The sequence below is a fragment of the Squalius cephalus genome (genome assembly GCF_949319135.1).
Source record: "Squalius cephalus genome assembly, chromosome: 13".
Lineage (NCBI taxonomy): Eukaryota > Metazoa > Chordata > Actinopteri > Cypriniformes > Leuciscidae > Squalius > Squalius cephalus.
In genome coordinates this window covers 16,680,670-16,699,037 of record NC_137134.1, presented here as the reverse complement: position 1 = coordinate 16,699,037, position 18,368 = coordinate 16,680,670, and the positions used below count along the sequence as shown (strand labels likewise).

Genomic DNA, 18,368 nt, shown 5'->3' with positions numbered 1-18,368 from the left:
AATAGACTTTCTTTTTGACCAGTTACATTTGTTTACATATACAACCGGCTACATTGTAAACATAACCTTGCTTTAGTACCACACAGACAATGCATGTTACTGAAGTTTCTGTCTCTGCTAAAGGCAGATCACAGAATTCAGACCCAGAGTCACTATTAAAGACAGTCTTGCATGATTATGTAGGCTAAGTACTGTAGATAACATGCTCCCTTACACTACCACTACAAGCATGTGAATATTGCATTTCACGCTTATAGTGCTTTGCGCTGCTGTAATTTTAGAGAAAGTGCATGATGACGTGACAAAATAACTGAGGACATGCATGAAACCCATTCTGTGTGCAAAATATGTGTTGGTAAAAGCAAGGCCATATTCCAGATGTCCTTTTTCAAAGCCACAACTTAAAAAGCATTTGAATTACTACAGGGGAGATAGTAGGCTAATGTCACATTAAAAGAGAAAAGGATTCAGCCATACCTACTGGAGTAGGACCAAGTCCAGATTCTGTAGAGCAGCTGGCTATTTTATGATTTTTAACTTTATGTTCATTGGTGGCCTTCCCAAATGAATGTTTCTGTTTGTCCCATAACCTACATTTTCCGTGGGGAGAGACAGGTAGACTATCTAAGGGGGGAGGAGAGTGTTTGGATCAGGTTGATATTTGGCCATAAAGAGGGAGTCCAGTCAAAATGTATTTTTCATATATGTATTATCATATTTTGTTTTGTGTGTCAAAAGCAGGGGTTCTCAAACGGTTTGAGCCAAGGGGACCATTTGTGTGGGAGAACAATTTCCAAGGACCCCCTCATAATTAAAACAATTAAGCATATGCTTGCTACCGTTTGTATACTTTGATGCCATTTCTATTTTCTTGAAATTGTGTCCAGGTTCACTATTCTGTGTTTTCTAGCTGGTGTGTAACTGGGTCTTTAGTCAACTTTGGAATTTGAATCCCTTAATGATGTGGACTGACTCAAACATTCATCCATGTACATCAGCTATCTTGGTTCATCATGACCTGAGTGAAGTGATTTACAACAGATTAACTTGATTAGTCATAATCACAAAAAAAGTTAAATGTTAATGTTTTAATTTATTAGTGCATTTACAATCAAGATTGTATGTAGATTCTAGATCATTACATTGTCATTGATAGGCATTTCTTAATGATGAAGCACAACTTTCTCATTCAAAGCAAATCCACTTTGAGAACCACTGGGATAGATCACATATGTAATGTTTTTGTTTCTAAGGGGAAAAGCTGTTAAGTTTGATTATGGTAATTGTGTATATTAGAAACAGTAGCACTAATGTATTTAATGCCTTTTTTTCAATAGGGTGGAAAATAATGCAGTGGACTGGGAATAACTAATGTTTGCTGTCTGCATTTTTACAGGTGAAAAAACTAAGTGCATTGGGCTATGTCCCAATTCTATTTTTTGCCAAAAAGGATAAGGCCTCTGGAAAGTGGGCGGCCGATGTGGTGACCGATCTGCCATCCACTGAAGAAAACCTAAAAATTGTGGCCTCCATGAGAAAGGCCTACAATTTTATATTGATCAAAGAAGGTAGGATTTATGTCATTTAAGTCATGACAGTTTTAAACTGGGTTTTTTCATGATGGGGAAATATTGAAAATTAACATACACATACAATATTGTAGGGAACTCCACAACAACATTGCCAGAGCCTCAGGCCCAGCATCAGGACCAGCCCCAGCATCAGGACCAGCCCATGCCCCATCATCAGGCCCAGCCAGAGCCCCAGCATCAGGACCAGCCCCAGCATCAGGACCAGCCCATGCCCCAGCATCAGGCCCAGCCAGAACCCCAGCATCAGGCCCAGCCAGAACCCCAGCATCAGGACCAGCTCGAGCCCCAGCATCAGGCCCAGCCAGAACCCCAGCATCAGGCCCAGCCAGAGCCCCAGCATCAGGCCCAGCCAGAGCCGCAGCATCAGGCCCAGCCAGAGCCCCAGCATCAGGCCCAGCCAGAGCCCCAGCATCAGGCCCAGCCAGAACCCCAGCATCAGGCCCAGCCAGAGCCCCAGCATCAGGCCCAGCCAGAACCCCAGCATCAGGCCCAGGAAAAGGAGACATTTTATCTTTTAGATTTATACCCTGTCTCTCTCCCTGTGACGGAACAACGCCCCCCACCAAAAAAAAGAAGAAAGTGTAAGTGAACTTTGGTCTTAGCACACTATGTATGAATTTCCCCTTTTTGTAATCATGATTCATGAAATACAGAAATCTTCAGGTGAATTTAAGTCCAATCGATTAGTTAATAGTGAGTAATTTTTAGTGGCCAGCCTGATACACAAAGGAATTTGTCCTTGCATACATACCTTTCAGTACTGAACACACACTCTAGGAGTAGAGTAATGAGCAATACACACATAAGTAGAGATGAATACAAATACACACACACATATCACACACATCAGTGGGCAGCCCAGATAGTTATCGTTCTTGGTGTGAATGGCCTTTAATATATGTATTCTTTAGTTATTTAGCTGTTTTTTCTGACGTTTTCAAAGTTCAAGGACAATGGTTACTGTTGTTCCCCAGGTTTTGTGAAACTTAGTTAAGAATTTGTTTGTTTCATTTTAAGTTTTTTTTGTCATTTATGGTTAATTATTATTATTATTTTTTGTCATTTAAGGTTGCCGGAAATGTAGTAGACAACAAGTTTTCCGATATGAATCCATAACAGGAAGAAGGATACATAAGGTAAGTTTAGAAATATATTTTTCACTAGGCTGTCTGATCATCTCTCCATTGTATGTGGCTTATCTGGCATTTCACATATCACAAAATACTGACCATTGAAGCAAGTGGTAATTTGAGCCCATTTAAGGGTATTTTAGAGTAATTGCTGTGCTTTTTACATTATCTTCATATTTTAAACAGACTTAGACAAGTCTTGAGTTGGAAAAACATATTTTTAATGAGTCCGTTTTTATAGTAGACATCGTCATTGCAATTGACCGTTCACAAAGTTCCGCCTCCCTTAGTTATTGTTGCTATGCCCGACAAGCTATGTTCCTACTCAGTGAAAAATACATTGTGGAGCAGAGAGGAGACTGACAACAGACCAGCTTACTTTTCAGTTACTTTTGATATTAAACAAAGTCTCGCCTTTCAAATTTGGTCAAATGTACCAGTAAACAGTACAATGTAAACAGTAAATAACGTTTTGTGGTTCTTTAATGTGTCTGTCAGATTGCAGTAGAGCATCAGTTAAAGCTTCTTGTGAACCGATCATCTCTTCCTTCTAGTTCAGTTATAGCATCAATTAAACATGAATGAACATAAGAAGGAATGTTGTTTTAACCGCAGAAAAGCATCAGTACACTCCGTTTCTCAAGTTCAAATCCTGGCATGTTAATCTACTATCTCTCCTGACGGTGCTGTCAGGCAAAATGGCGGATGGCGAAATATGATTGGTCAGATCGCCTGTCAATCAAGCGCTGTTTGGGTCAATTGGACATTAACAACAAGGCAAAGCTAATGTAACAAAACAGAGCCACACCGGACAATATTTTTATGACATAATTATTAGCCGTCTAAAGCTCCAATATTATTAATACTGAATTAAATCTTTTTTTTTTTTTATAATTAGCATATGAATTCAGAATACTTTCAAACATACAGTATATACATTCAACACAATGTGACAATCCTAAGAAATGATAGGCTATTGCGAATCCCATGAGGTATATAAATTCATATTCCTTATCCTTCTATTTTATGCAGGGTTGGAATTTAATGACGGCCCTACTGAAGGCAAAGTGGCCTTGTCACAAAAGTTATGACATTATAAACCTGATTATTATATGTATGTGTCTTTCTGTAGGGAAAAGAAGAAGTTAAGGTCAAATGGTTACCTTGCTCTGCATGGTAAGTACTGCTTTATATTGGTTAAAATTGCCTTTATACATCTCCTTTCTGTTTCCACTTTTAACCTTCTCATAGGTGGTGGATAACGGTTGGAATGTATATTGTAGCACACAAAAGTTTGAATGTACAGGTGGTCTCAAAGTTTTGCAACCAACAAGCAGTGTTGAGAGAATTGTCATGTCCACTAGGTTTTAAAGGGTTAGTTCACCCAAAAATCAAAATGATCTCAGTTTTTACTCACCCGCGTGTTGTTCTTACCCCGTAAGACTTCCATTTATCATCGCATCACAAAATATTATATTTATGATGGAATCTGAGCGCTGGATAAGTTCCCCATTGACTTCCAAGGGGCTTAACTTTGCTCGATCAGAAAACGTATTAAGACATCGTTTAAAATAGTCCAAATGACTCCAGTCGCTCAACCATCCATTTATCAAGCGACGAGAATACTTTTCCTCGCCAAAAACAAACAAAAATTGCGAATTTATTCCAATATCCATTTACTTGTGTTCTGCTTCAAAGCTGTTTACGTAGTCTAACTGCGCAGAGCTTTGAGGTTCTACGTCACCACGCAGGCTCACTATTGGCCAACGCAGGTCACGCGTATGCCGTAGAACCCAGAAGCTTGCGCAGATAGATTACGTAAACAGCTTAGTTGAATCGAGCAAGTTTAAGCCCCTTGGAAGTCAATGGAAGACTTATCCAGCGCTCAGATTCCATCATAAATATAATATTTTGTGATGCGATGATAAATGGAGGTCTTACAGGGTTAGAACAACGCGCGGGTAAGTAAATACTGAGATCATTTTGATTTTTGGGTGAACTAACCCTTTAAGTACAGAGTCAATGCAGCCTTATACCAGGAGATTTTAGAGGATGGTTGCATCTGCTGACAAGCTTTATGTACATGTTGATTACCTTTTCCACCAGGACTCTGCCCTTGCTACAGTGCCAAAACTGCTTGTTACTGGTTTGCTTAGCATGGTATTGCTGTGCTTAACTCATCTCACCTTAACACCATAGAGAGAACAATGATAGATACCAAACCCAACATTACAGACAATCTCAAAGTCACTATCAAAGCAACCTGGCCTTCCATAACACCTCAGCAATGCCATACACTGATGGCCTCCATGCCACACCACACTGATGCAGTAATTTGTGCAAAAGCAGCCAGACCAAGTATAGAGTCAGATTCGTTCGTTTATTTTCAAAAGGTCAACATATCTGTATTCCTCTTTATTCTTATATTTTGAGATGATGATTTTTGGTTTTCATGAGCTGTAAGCTTTAATCATATAAAAAATGGCTTGAAATATTGCACAATACTGTAATTTTGGAGACCCACCTGTATTTTAATTAGACTATTGGTTACACTGTTGGTATAGGATGGATTAAATGCAGTGTCAAATATTGTCTACAGGATTTAGCCACTTGCTCTTTTCAGTACCATACCTGATGCCATGAATAATTGCCCCTGTGTGATTCTATGTAGGAAGTAGACATTCACCAATTTATTGGCAGAACATCAGTATCGACCAAGATCATCCACGTTGACTGTTATCGGCTATTGGCTTGTTTACTTTCAATGACTTTATCGATGAGAGTGGCTGATGTTTATGTTACATTGCATCAAGCACTATATATATGTATATGTTTGTATAAAAACAATGAAATACAAGAGCGTACAATATTTATGCTGTGAAACTATTATGTTAAAATGGCTCCTCTGTTTTTCACTGATTTTGTGTTACTGATACTTACAGTGGAAAAATCTGGGAGGAGACATGGGAGCCGGCCTTCAAGTTTTCACCATGTCCCAAGACTGCCGATGTGTGACTTCACTCAGACAGTAATTGTCGAGTTCGCCTTTACGGGCCATCCTGGTTTTGGATGTTACGATTTATGTATACAAAGTTAATAAATTAAGTGTTTTCTTTATCAAATGATTTTTGTTCAAATAAAAAGCAAAGTATACCTATATTTATGTTTATGTCTTTCCATTCATTTTGTGGGTTAGCCAATCACCTGAAATCTCTTCAACGTGTCAAATGATATATTGCAGTATGATGCACTTAAGGAAGGTGGGACATGTTTTCACTCATATTAATTGACACCCATTAAGAGACAGTTGATTCCACCAGCTAAACCATACATTTTTGAATAAAGGGTAGCTGAGGTAGGCAGGGGTGGAAAAACGAACAGGCTTACGAGGACAGAGGTCAAGAGGGTCCAGAAGCTTCTAAAAATGTGAAAGCATGGATTCTAATTCAGGAGGGTTTCTGAAGGCTTTTTTAAAAGGCAAGTCACATGAAACATGCTGCTGCACTGTTGTCTACCATTGACTTTAATGCACTGAATGTGTGTGTGTAAGTCTTCACTGTCCCCCGGATGAGAAAAAGCAGAAGACAATTATATGTGTTTTGTGTGTGTGTAAATATATATATATATATATATATATATATATATATATATATATATATATATACTTTTACTTTTAATGTTATTATTTCAGGCTATAGGGACCAGGGAAGTTGGGTTTCTTTGTTGTTTATTTATGTTTAAAACTATAACGCTATCTTTTCAACATTTATTTAAATGTTATCATGGTATTAATTAATTTATTTTAATATTGTTTCGGTTTTATTATAGGTGAAATATTACAGTATGCTGTAATACCATAGACTGTGTGTAATACAGAACATTACGAGACGCATTCAAAGGCCATATCCCACAATGCAATGCGGGAATTCATTCACAAAATCGGACAGCGATCAGCTGATATAATCATTGTTTTTGTCACCAACAACAACGTTGCTCAGCTTTGCTGCTCCAGTAAGTTATGCACCTTTTTTTTTTTTTTTTTATCAGCTGAAGACTCCGGAAGTGACGTTGTATGTACCGTTCGGCGGATAAGAAGATAAAAAATACACAATGTTCGTAATATTATGTTTTTGTCTAACGTTGTATTTGTGGATTCAAACAATAAAGATAATAATAAAATACAGTTTTATGTATTTGTATGTATTGTACACACGTGCTCGGTTGGCCGGCGGCGGCAGACAGCAGAAACACAGGAGTCGAACATGTCCACCCACCCAGCCCGGAAAACTACAAGTGCACACACTTTGTAACAGCTTCTGTGACGAGTCTCTATTGGGAGTTGTAGTTTTTAAGTATATTGGTATATTTCTCATACTTATAAGTTATAAGTGTAAAATTTTGGATACACCCTGCCTGAGGTTTATTGGGATGGGAAACACACTGGTTTCCTCAGATTTTAAAAACTGAATCGTTAAATAGGTGAAAATAGCTTCTTCTTTTTTTTTTTTTACCATATTTGACAGTTCTTACAGTGGGTAAACTTTGGTGACCATACCTACATGACAGCATAGGTCCAGAGCTTTTTATAACTGCTGGTCTTATGTTTTTATCACCTTCTGTTGCTAAATGACAAGCCTTTAAAGATGGACTGGGTTCAAGGTTTAGTATTTAAAGCAGGAGTAATGTATCCTCTTTAGACATGTTACTCTCCTGGTTGAGACCTTTCCAACAATGTGTTAGTCCTCTGACAACTTTTTAATTATTACATATCATGGTTTGCAGGGGAGCGTGCCTGTTCCCACAGCCCTGTGTTGCCAGAGCCCTATATTCCCACAGCCCTTTATTCCCACAGCCCTATATTACCACAGCCTTATGTTCCCACAGTTATGTTCCTACTGTATGTTCTATCATTTCCAAGGTTTTTTTTCTTTAACCTTAATCCAATAACCTAACCTTAACAGCCCTATGTTCCATCATTTCCAAGGTTTTTTTCTTTAACCCTAACCCTAATTCTAACCATAACCCTAACCTGACCCTAACAGCCATATGTTCCATCATTTCCAAGGTTTTTTTCTTTAACCCTAACCCTAATCCTAACCATAACCCTAACAGCACTATGTTCCATCATTTCCAAGTTTTTTTTCTTTAACCCTAACCCTAATTCTAACCATATACTAACCTGACCCTAACAGCCCTATGTTCCATCATTTCCAGGGTTTTTTCTTTAACCCTAACCATAACCCTAACCTGACCCTAACAGCCATATGTTCCATCATTTCCAAGGTTTTTTTCTTTAACCCTAACCCTAATCCTAACCATAACCCTAACAGCACTATGTTCCATCATTTCCAAGTTTTTTTTCTTTAACCCTAACCCTAATTCTAACCATATACTAACCTGACCCTAACAGCCCTATGTTCCATCATTTCCAGGGTTTTTTCTTTAACCCTAACCATAACCCTAACCTGACCCTAACAGCACTATGTTCCATCATTTCCAAGTTTTTTTTCTTTAACCCTAACCCTAACCCTAATCCTAACCATAACCCTAACAGCACTATGTTCCATCATTTCCAAGTTTTTTTTCTTTAACCCTAACCCTAATTCTAACCATAACTCTAACAGCACTTTGTTCCATCATTGCCAAGGTTTTTTGATTTACTGTGAGTGTTTGTTCTAAATGATAACACCTAATTTCAACACAGGCCTTCCAGTCAAAGGTATTGTCCATATACACACCAAAGTGCCAATAGGAGCAGAGCTGATGGATTGGTTCATCGTTTATGACCTCTGATATCTGACCCATGTCATGACTCCTTCATCAGCTTGTTTTTGGTTGAATGAGATATGAGTTGTGTCTGTGTGCAGTAGGCTGAGGAAGAAGTGTGCTAAAAATGCCAAAACACATGTTGTATATGTACACTAACCCCTAAATTGTTACTATTTCAAAAAAGTAATTAATTTAAAACAACTAATAATGCAGTGTGATTTTAAATCAAACTAAGTCTCACATGTGTGGAAACATAAATGTGTGAAAAAAAGTTTTCTTTTTTTCTTTAGTTTCTGCTATAAACATTCATCAACTACAAAATTTGAAAATGGGCTTTTTGGAATGCTATATATATATATATATGTAAGAGGGGCTGTGGAACATAAGAGGAAGCTCTCTTGTAAATGGGTTCAACGTAGTAATGCAGGCATAAATGGACATATGGGACTTGACTTCTTTTATTATCTGAGGTCATCTCGTGTAACACATGAGTCATGCTCTCTTCATCTGCACACACTTTTTCTGCGCACATCCCTTTTTTTTTTACACACTAACTGCGCATGTCAGCGCGCCAATTCTCCATAGAGTCTATACGTAATCATAACGTAAACAGCAACACACATGAACAGCAAATCACATTACCCAATTTACATACAAAATAAATCTCAAAATAGTTGTTTTGTTTGTTTTTCACAACAGTACAAGTAAAAACAAATGCAAATTAGTCAAACAAGCCATTAGGCTGTATTTCTAAACACTCAATTGTAGGTTTTGTATAGTATTTATAACCCAAATCAAAGTGCTTTGGTCAGGAAATGTAGTTATTAAAGCAAATCTTAATTCAACAACATTTTCCTATTAAACATCCAAAATCAGAAAAAAATGATTTATGTGTCTATAATAACCACTATAGGGTCCATAATTAAGTCACATTTTCAAATTTTGTTTCAGTTTTTGCATTTGTTGAACCTCTATGTAGTTTCACTGCACATGAGAAGTAGCTGAACAAGTCCTGTCAAGGATGCTTTAAGAGACCATCTGTAGCAGGAGCTGATGCAATAGTCCAAATTCAGAAAAAAAATGGGTTTGTGTGTCCATGTAAAACTGTCTGAAAACTCAGATTAGCCACAGCAGATGACATCAGTGGAATTATGTTTATTATTATTATTACAATACACATATTTACACGTGAACATATGGAAATTTAACAAGAATAAGGACATGTTCCACCTTCCTGCAAAATTTTTGTTCTACCATAAACAGAAGAGGACTATTGGAAAAACAGTTAGTTAAATTAATTTCAGTTTCTATAACTACATTCAATATTATTGTTGTAATGTCACATGTAGATATAATGACCATTATTCATAATGGTATGCTTGACCATTATTCAAGCATATCTAACTTACAAACAGTATTTCCTCCATGTTTATTTGACCGTGGTGGCTCCCCACGGCAACATTTCTGCTCCTCAGAAATAGGGCTGCATTGTTAGAGTGCATATCGGAGAATAGCGCTGACACATGCTTCACACCGCGAGCGGGCACAGGAGGAAATAAAGAGACGCTGTCCGGATGATAAGCCAGTTGAGATTGTGTGTGTACGTCCTTGAGAACCTATAACTTGCGTTGTCAAAAAACTAAAAAGGAAACACTGACAAATATAATGGCGCTTTTCCACTGCTAGTACGGTATGTTTTGGTTCGATTCGGCCCGGTACAGTTCGGCTCGCTTTGCTTTTCCACTGCGTAGTACGACTGTGATCGACACGGCGCGTTTCGAGTTCAGTTTAGCTCAGTTGCTTTTCCACTGCACTAGTAGCTCTTTAAGGACCGCGCCGCCTCTACCGATGATGTCATCGTAAACGCGACACATTACAAACGCACAACCATAGACAGTAAAAGAAATGGACACAGCGACCCCATTGGATTCAACAGAGACACGGGCTGTTTCTCAATTCCAAGAACGCAGAGAACAGACTTGTGTTCTCGTGGAGACCGGTCTTGCCAAGCTTCCTTGGAAGAACGAACTCGGAACCGGCCGCAATGACTTCTGGGACACCAGGCGAGTACTAGCTCAAGTCTGCATTCGATGCATCCTCGGTATCAAGAACACATCCGGGTTCTTTCATGCGTCCTCTGTACTTGCGTTCTTGAGAATTGGGTCTGAACTTCGACGGTTATGATGACGTAAAACGAGAACACAAGGACGCAAGATCGCTGAAGAACGCATACTGAGAAACACCCAAAGGGTACCTTCAAAATAATACAAATCCCTGCCCCCCTGCGCACAACACAGGATCATTGAAGCCTATCGAGGGGATTATATTCTTGATTTCGGCATGTGGATGTTTATAACTGCAAGACGGAACAACGTGTTTCAAATGAGACGGATGGCAGCAAAACAAAATACTGCTAAATAAAGTAAGTAGTTTAAAATAGCGGTGGCTGTTACTGGCTATTTTAATGGTGTCTCGTGTCGCAAATACAGTGACTCTGGTAGTGACGATTCTTTCTGACCAACCAGTGATCTGCAGTGTGTTCACGTCATGTTTAGTACCAGTTTGGCACGCTTGGAACCTCAACAGACCAGGTACCATTTAAAGCGAGCCGTACTGTCCCGTTCCATGCAGTGAAAATGTGCCACAAGCGTCCTGTACTGAACCGATCCGTACCGTTATCTGCAGTGGAAATGCGTCAAAGCGCACCGTAGAAAACTGAACCGTACCGTACTATGCAGTGGAAAAGCGTCATAAGAAATCAAGACAAAGGAGCTCCTCAAAATCCGTCGTCTGACAGTTCAGAATCACTGTCGTATCCATCCCAATCATTCTGGAAGTCCACACTTGTTCCAGTCAAAACTTGAGCATAACAGTCTCTTGCATGCTTCATCATTCTGGTGACTTCTTGCTTTTTTCTCAAAGTTAAGCTGAGGAAACCCTTAACCCCTTCTTCATTTAGAGCCCACAGCTCACCTTATGGGAGTAAAACAAAAAATTATCAAAAAATAAAAAATACAATGTACAGTATAGTATTACACCTTTACAACACATTACTTAAATACGTACTTTTCAGTGCCTCACTGGAAAGCTGGCATGACATCTCCTTGAGTGTGTCTGCACGAGTGGAAAGAGATTTCCAATGCTTTGCCATCTCAGAAAGGACAATCTTCTTCTCCTCCTCAAGCCTCCTTATTGCCATCACAACATCAAATGCCTTCCTCTTGGTTTTCAAATCTACAGTGTCTGGGATACAGTTGTGGAACATAAGTCAATTGTGTTTCTGAGACAATTTGGGAAAAGGAATACATTTTTTTTGCTACTATGCATATCGTACAAAATTGTCAACAGATTTCTGTACATACCACCATGTGAAAGTTGCCATGGCCAAACTGTCTCGTCAGAGAGAATGTTGTCAAAGACGATTCTTTCTGTATCTGGAACCATACTGTTGTATTTTTCAACAACAGAGCTAAGAATGGCCTTCTCCTCTCTAATTTTGCACCGAATCCGGGCCCGACCTTTGCTGCCATCGGTGTCTTTGTAAAGGCGCTGGGACCTTCTTTTAATGCTGGCCACTAGCACCTCCATTCGACTGGTCACCGCATCAAGATCGGCATTCTGTTGGGATGTTGTTGCTGAGAAGAAAAGAAGTGTAAACATTTCACTTACATTATTATGGCAGTAACTAAAATGAGCTAAGTCTCAATGTAACACTGAATGTCATAACGATTATCCTTATTTGTAAAAAAAAATCTCCTTGAGGAAGGACAGGTGAGTCTCAAAAATAATTTCATATGTCTTTGCGTGTATAAGAAGTATGGGTAACACTTTATTTTGATAGTCCACTTTAGATATTCTACTAACTATAAGTAACTTTGCAACTACAAGTCAACTAACTGTCATTAGAGTATTAGTAGAGTGTCTGCTTAATATCTGCTAACACTTTGTTTCGTTGGTCCCCTAACAGACATTCCACTGACTATAAATTACTTGGCAACTACAAGTCAACTTATTCTCCTAACCCGAACCCTAACACCTAACCATAACCTACAGACTACCGACTGTCTACTAGAGTCTATTAATACTCTAATGAGAGTTAGTTGACATGTAGTTGAAAAGTTACTTATAGTTAGTAGAATGTCTAAAGTGGACTATCGAAATAAAGTGTAACCGAAGTATGTAACAGAGTACACCAAAGAAAATGACAACGTAGCCAAGATGGGATCCGCTAACAGCAAGAAATGTCCGATGTTCCTGTGCACTATTCAGGTATTTTCAGGGCACTCTGTTTTGACATGATTTCCAGTGTGTACATACTAAAATTAGTGTATGTATGATTTAATTTTAAAACAGTAATTACTTGCAGAAGAATGTCTCCCATTATTATGCAGAACTGAGACATTTAAGCATGTAAACTCTCACCTTCTGCCCACTCCTTAATATCAGTGACCCAGCCCTCAACTTCAACCTGTGTCACTGCCAGTTGCGTTCTCATGCTTTCCAGGTCTAGACATTGGCTTTCCAGGCGTTTTGTGGCCTTCAAATAAACAAAAAAAAAAAAGGAAACGAAAGAAGAAAAATGTTATACCTACAAAATTATACAATAGAAGGTATTTACAATAAAAGAAAAAAACAATATTCATCTCTACCTTCTGATATCGGCAGGCAAGTGAGGAAGCCAAGTTCTTAAACTTTTGCTGATTCCAGCGCATTGCCATCAGTGTGAGCATGTCTGTACGTCCTGGAAAAAAGAAAAAAAAAATACACTAATCTGTGTTGTACCACATGTCCCTCACTGGCTAAAATTTTCTTGTAGCACTTTCAATCTAAGTAGTGCAGTGTGTGGTTACCTTACCTGCTTTGGACATGTGTTTTGTGGTCACAGCAATCCTAGAGAGGAAGGCGTTACACTGCTCAACCTCCTCCCCAAGTGTCAATCCGGCCCCTTGCTGGTAAGCTCCACTCCATTTAACCTATTAAAGAAAATACTTAAAAGCTGCCAGCATATCTTTGCAGGTGTTCAGGGACAGTCAATGACATAGTAATGTTTTCTTACCTCGCATTTAAAATCATGGGCTTTGGCATGAAACACTGAGAGGAACGGTTTCATGCCAAGAAGGTGCTGGAGCTCCGGGCAGCTTTTTGCCACTTTGTTGAGGTAGGGCCAATATTTGCAGGTCACATCCATGGCAAAAAAGCTTATTGGCTTATTTGCCAGCTTGTTCTGCAGGTAGAGGGGATAAGCAAAGATTTCCCCCCTAAACATGTTGAGAGCACCGAGAAAAACTCCATGACGACAGACCGCAAGCTCAAGTCCCTCCTCATCAATTTTACTTGAGGATCTTGAGGATGTTTCCCTGGCAGCTGACCACTCCCCTCCACAGACACCTCTTCCAGAGACCTACAACATGGAAAAAGGTTGATATAGTCAGGACTCACCCAAGCAATGTCCATTGTAAAATGTTATTGGTAGTGTTTTTAGAAATATTATACAACAAGTTTACATGGTTGGTGGTCGAATGGATGTAATCCACAAATCTCTCTACTTCTTCATCTTTTGCAATGAAGATGTCTTTAAACAAGGCTTGTTCTTCAGATCTAAATGAAAGAAAGGTACACATTGAACTTCAATATGACACAGCAAACACAACACTGCAAATTACACACATTTCGTAAGTACCTTGCTGCATTCTTAAAGCGGTAGTGCTTGCGATTTCCATCCACAGAAACAGCAAGCATGTCTGGGGTGCATGCAGGACAGACAAAATAATCCTCTCTGCAGATCTTTTCCACCTCAAATCTAACAGCCTCCCACTCCAAAAAGCTTTTTCTGAAGCTGTCTGCTGTGATCTTCCCAGTCTGTTTCAGAAGAGTAAAACATGTCAACATAATTCACAGTATTTTATCAAAACATGATGCTCAACATTGATACATTTAAATTTTTTTTTTACTATTTTCATTGCTTCTCCTGGTGGATATTAAAAAAGTGAACTTGCATTGAAGAAAAAAGTGAGGGAAATAAAATTATGTCCAGTGCACGCTGTTGTACAAATGCATAAACTATATAGACTAAAAGCATTGGGACACCTGGGGCCTTATTACAGAAACGTCCTAACTCTGTTAAATCATAACATCCATCCATCTATCAACTAAAGTTAATAAGGTCAAAGGTGATGTCAAATCCTCCAGCATCGAGCCTCCACAGGCAGCCGCTCAGCCCAGTGCATCATGGGAAATCTTTTGGCTCTTTGTATGTCATGGACAGAAAACATCATGACCAAAGTTTGGTTTTCGATTTTTAACTGAATGGTACTTTTTACAAAGACTTTGGATCTTAGATAATGTTCTATCAATGTATCGAGTATAGCTAAATTACTGATTTGATATTATCAACATGCTCCAATTACAATAATCAATGTGTTCATAATTGTCATTCTGCGATTCACGTCAATACTAGTACTAGTTGTTAGTGATTCCCACCACTAATACTCACACGGCCAAAGCGGACAGTTCGTTGATCAAGCATTCTTAAAAACGCTTGGCAGGACAGTCCTGGTGCTGCCATCTTCAACTCTTCATATGAACAAAACACATCTGTAGCGTACACTGTGGAAAAGTGAAGGGTAGCCGGCCAGTAGTCATTGCGGACCAAGTCATCCACTCCAGCGCTCCAAGTGGCTTTGCATGCCTCACATTTCATCTCAGGCATACTGAGATCATATCTTCCTGGAAAAATAAAGAACACATTGTATTATGCATAAATCTGACAAATGCACTGGGAACTAAAGGGTCCCCCCCGCATGTCCCGACACAAAAGACTGCAGTGCGTGACAGGTTTTGAAAGCTCTATGCAGGACTGGCCGGGATGAGACAGGTGTATTTGCTGGTGCGGGAGGAACAGATAATTCACTGCACTTCCGCAAATGAAATGTGCGTAAAACAACATATACAAATGAGAAAGTAGTGTATGTAATTATAGTTCAGCTGGTTGTTCTGTTAGGCAGCAATTAAAAAAGGGGTTTAAGCAGCCTACTGACAGTGTTGTTTACGTGGTTTCAATTCTTTCCAGCTGTTCTATTGTTGAAGCTTGAAATTGAAAGCATGACAGAAGAAGAGGTCACCACTGGGCTACTTCAGATGTTTGTGAATATCTAAATAAACTTTGCCCAGAATGTGATATGGACGCTACAGCCACTTGATCTGAATGTTCCCTCAAGTTCATTTTATTCTTACCATTCATTGTAACCACAGCAACAACTTTTCCTGTGTTGACACTCAACGATCCCGTAGCACAACTACATATTTTCTCGGGCATCTCCAATGGCAAAATACACACTGAAAGACACATCATATGCAGGGATTAAAGACATGTATCATCCTATGTACTAACTGGGAAGTATTCTATTATCATAAAACAAAAAATCAATGATTTGAAAAGCAAAAAGATAGAAGGTCATTACTTGTGTTTCAGAGAAAGTACTCAAAAGATTCCTATGAAGCCTATTATACTGTGAAGTTATTTAAATAAACTGAGAACGAGACTAGGGCTGAGCATTATAACTGTGCTTTTTTTGACAGATAAAGCGATTACCATTTCCAATATGATTTTTGAATGTGAATGATTCAGTTCAATATTCCAAATGTCTCTTTAATCTCCGACTTAAGTTCACCAATCAGAATTGTTGTACCCTTCACGCACTACACACACCCACCAACCAGAAGTGGCACAGTCAAGGAGGATGAAGTGAATATAAAAGTCAAATGTCACAAATGTACCTATGCATGATTATTTGCAGATTATTATCATTAGGCAGTTGCGTTGGATCATATTGCAATTACAATTGCAAAAATTGTGCAGCGCTAAATGGTACACACAAAAAAAAGAAATACAGCTTACCACACTGGGAAAGAGCCCTCTCCACGACACAGGTTGTTGGAGGCAATGGCTGAAAGAATCCAGCTATTGTTGCATCCCTGTTGTGGAACACGTGGTTTCGGTGTATACTGACATCACAATCAGCACAGAAGAAGGGTTGTGGTCGGCAGTCACGACAACGGACAGAAGCTGGACTGCCACATTGTTGGCAGATCTGAGTTGTTGAATTTTGTTGTGCAACCATGGTATTCACCAGACAGGGTCTCTCCTTCTCCCACATGTCTGAGAGGAGACTTTTTCGAGTAGACCAGTCTGAGGAAGCTCGTGGTGGTGCTGGTGCCGTTTCCTGATCATCCAAGTCATCACCCTGTGAGTGGTTTAGCTCTTCAAGGAAAGTCTCTGTTAAAATAGTACATCATATTTAAAATCCATTTTCTACACCATCAAAGTGTGCAACATGTATGCTGTCAATTATTCTGTTGCAAAAATATGTTATTTACATTTTAATTATTAGAATCTATAAACAATAAACTAATAGAGACAAAATAAAGGACATACCAACAGTGTTATGTGGACAGTAGTTAGTTATCTCAACGCTGCTGTCCAACATTCTAGTATGAGCACCTGTCTTACGACTGTAGCGGTGACTAGCTGTAGCAGAAAATAAAACCCAAATCAACCTTACACCATTACAATTCCATAGATTCTGACAAGCTCATTTTATTTCACAGAATGATACAAATTTTTATTGGCCCAATGTCGTTGTCTATACCACTTTGGATGAGTATGTAATAAAATATCATACAAGACACATGACACATTCATGTATTCAATCCCAGTGGTAAAACAATCTATATCTCCGTTTTAGATATATGTGGAAAACCACAGGAATTCTCATTTAAGTAATATGACTGAAAAAAGAAAACTGACCCGTTTTATTTCGAGATGATCTTGGTTTGTCATAGACAACATTTCCATCACTGTCTCTCTTCAGCCACCTGACAGATTGATGGCTAGTAGATGGTGGAGCCTTCTGGACAGGTTGATGGCTGGTGGATGGTGTTGCCTCCTGCTCTCCCTGCATCTTATTGATGAAACCTTCCAAGTTCTGGAGTTCATAATTTAATTTAGAATGACCAACAAGCTCATCAAGCTCCTTAAGGACCTGATCGACATCAGAATCATTTGATTCACTCATGGTGAACAAGGACAAACAAGACAACACACTGACAACACAACAATAAAAGGAAGGGGAGGGGTGTCTAGGGGAAGAGCAAAAGAGCAAGAACAACAGAGAAACAGAGAGACGGACAACAATTAACTAGACAAATGTGGCTCTTAAAAGTGCCTTTGTTTTTGCTTTGTAATGAAGCTGGAGTTAAAGTAAATGATGAAGGGACTAGGGGACCTGTTGAGAAGGGGAAGAATATAAATTCAAATTTGAAGATCAGGCTACATACTACTACATAAATACTGAATAACTAAAAGGTTTAATAATTTGAGAAAATGTTGATCTCTAGTTTGCCCATGCCTTGTGATGTGATGGGGTGTGGGTGCTTATAGTAAATATTAGGCCAGAATAGACTAATCTTGACACTGAAGGCTGGCTGATATTGATACCAACCATTCAAAATGCCATTTTGGCTGATAACCAATACCATTTTATGATCTGTTTATGTTATTAATTATACTTTTGTACAAGGAAACACATTTTTTTAACTGGATCACTTCCTTTTCCCTGTGATTATTTTAATCAAAAACTTCCCTCAGCAGCCATAGTAGTTTAGAAAACTAGCTTTAATTAACACAGATTTAATTTTTTAATGTGCTTTTTTTATTTTGATGTCCATGCTTTCATTAGCACAGTTATAAGTTACACTACTATGTGTATAAATGGGCACAGAACAGGGGGCAAAGAGCAACACAACCGCAAGAATCCCAACGCAGACATACATTACAGCTAACACTTAAGTTAAGTTACAGTATGTCTCATTATGCCTA

At 38.8% G+C, this 18,368-nt stretch overlaps 2 protein-coding genes and 1 long non-coding RNA gene across 3 annotated transcripts in view; 1 reads left to right on the top strand and 2 right to left on the bottom strand.

Annotated features, from left to right (window-relative positions):
* The window catches only part of LOC307170201 (complement factor H-related protein 1-like), a 34,296-nt gene that overhangs the window by 5,255 nt on the left and 10,673 nt on the right, over positions 1–18,368 (bottom strand). The window lies entirely within an intron of this gene.
* Positions 1,986–5,809, top strand: LOC307170202. Its single transcript, XR_013823313.1, has 4 exons — positions 1,986–2,173; positions 2,661–2,732; positions 3,862–3,898; positions 5,665–5,809. It is a non-coding gene; the product is annotated as an uncharacterized lncRNA (long non-coding RNA).
* On the bottom strand, positions 8,933–17,453 carry LOC307170200 (uncharacterized protein). The gene is made up of 14 exons (XM_079891258.1): positions 17,298–17,453; positions 16,926–17,018; positions 16,389–16,766; positions 15,725–15,826; positions 14,985–15,217; positions 14,172–14,350; positions 13,996–14,089; positions 13,548–13,892; positions 13,347–13,464; positions 13,141–13,232; positions 12,914–13,028; positions 11,854–12,126; positions 11,558–11,734; positions 8,933–11,464 (listed from the first exon to the last, which is right to left on the bottom strand). The coding sequence occupies exons 1-14, from the start codon at positions 17,449–17,451 to the stop codon at positions 11,268–11,270; spliced, it is 2,550 nt and encodes an 849-aa protein (XP_079747384.1). The 5' UTR covers positions 17,452–17,453; the 3' UTR covers positions 8,933–11,267.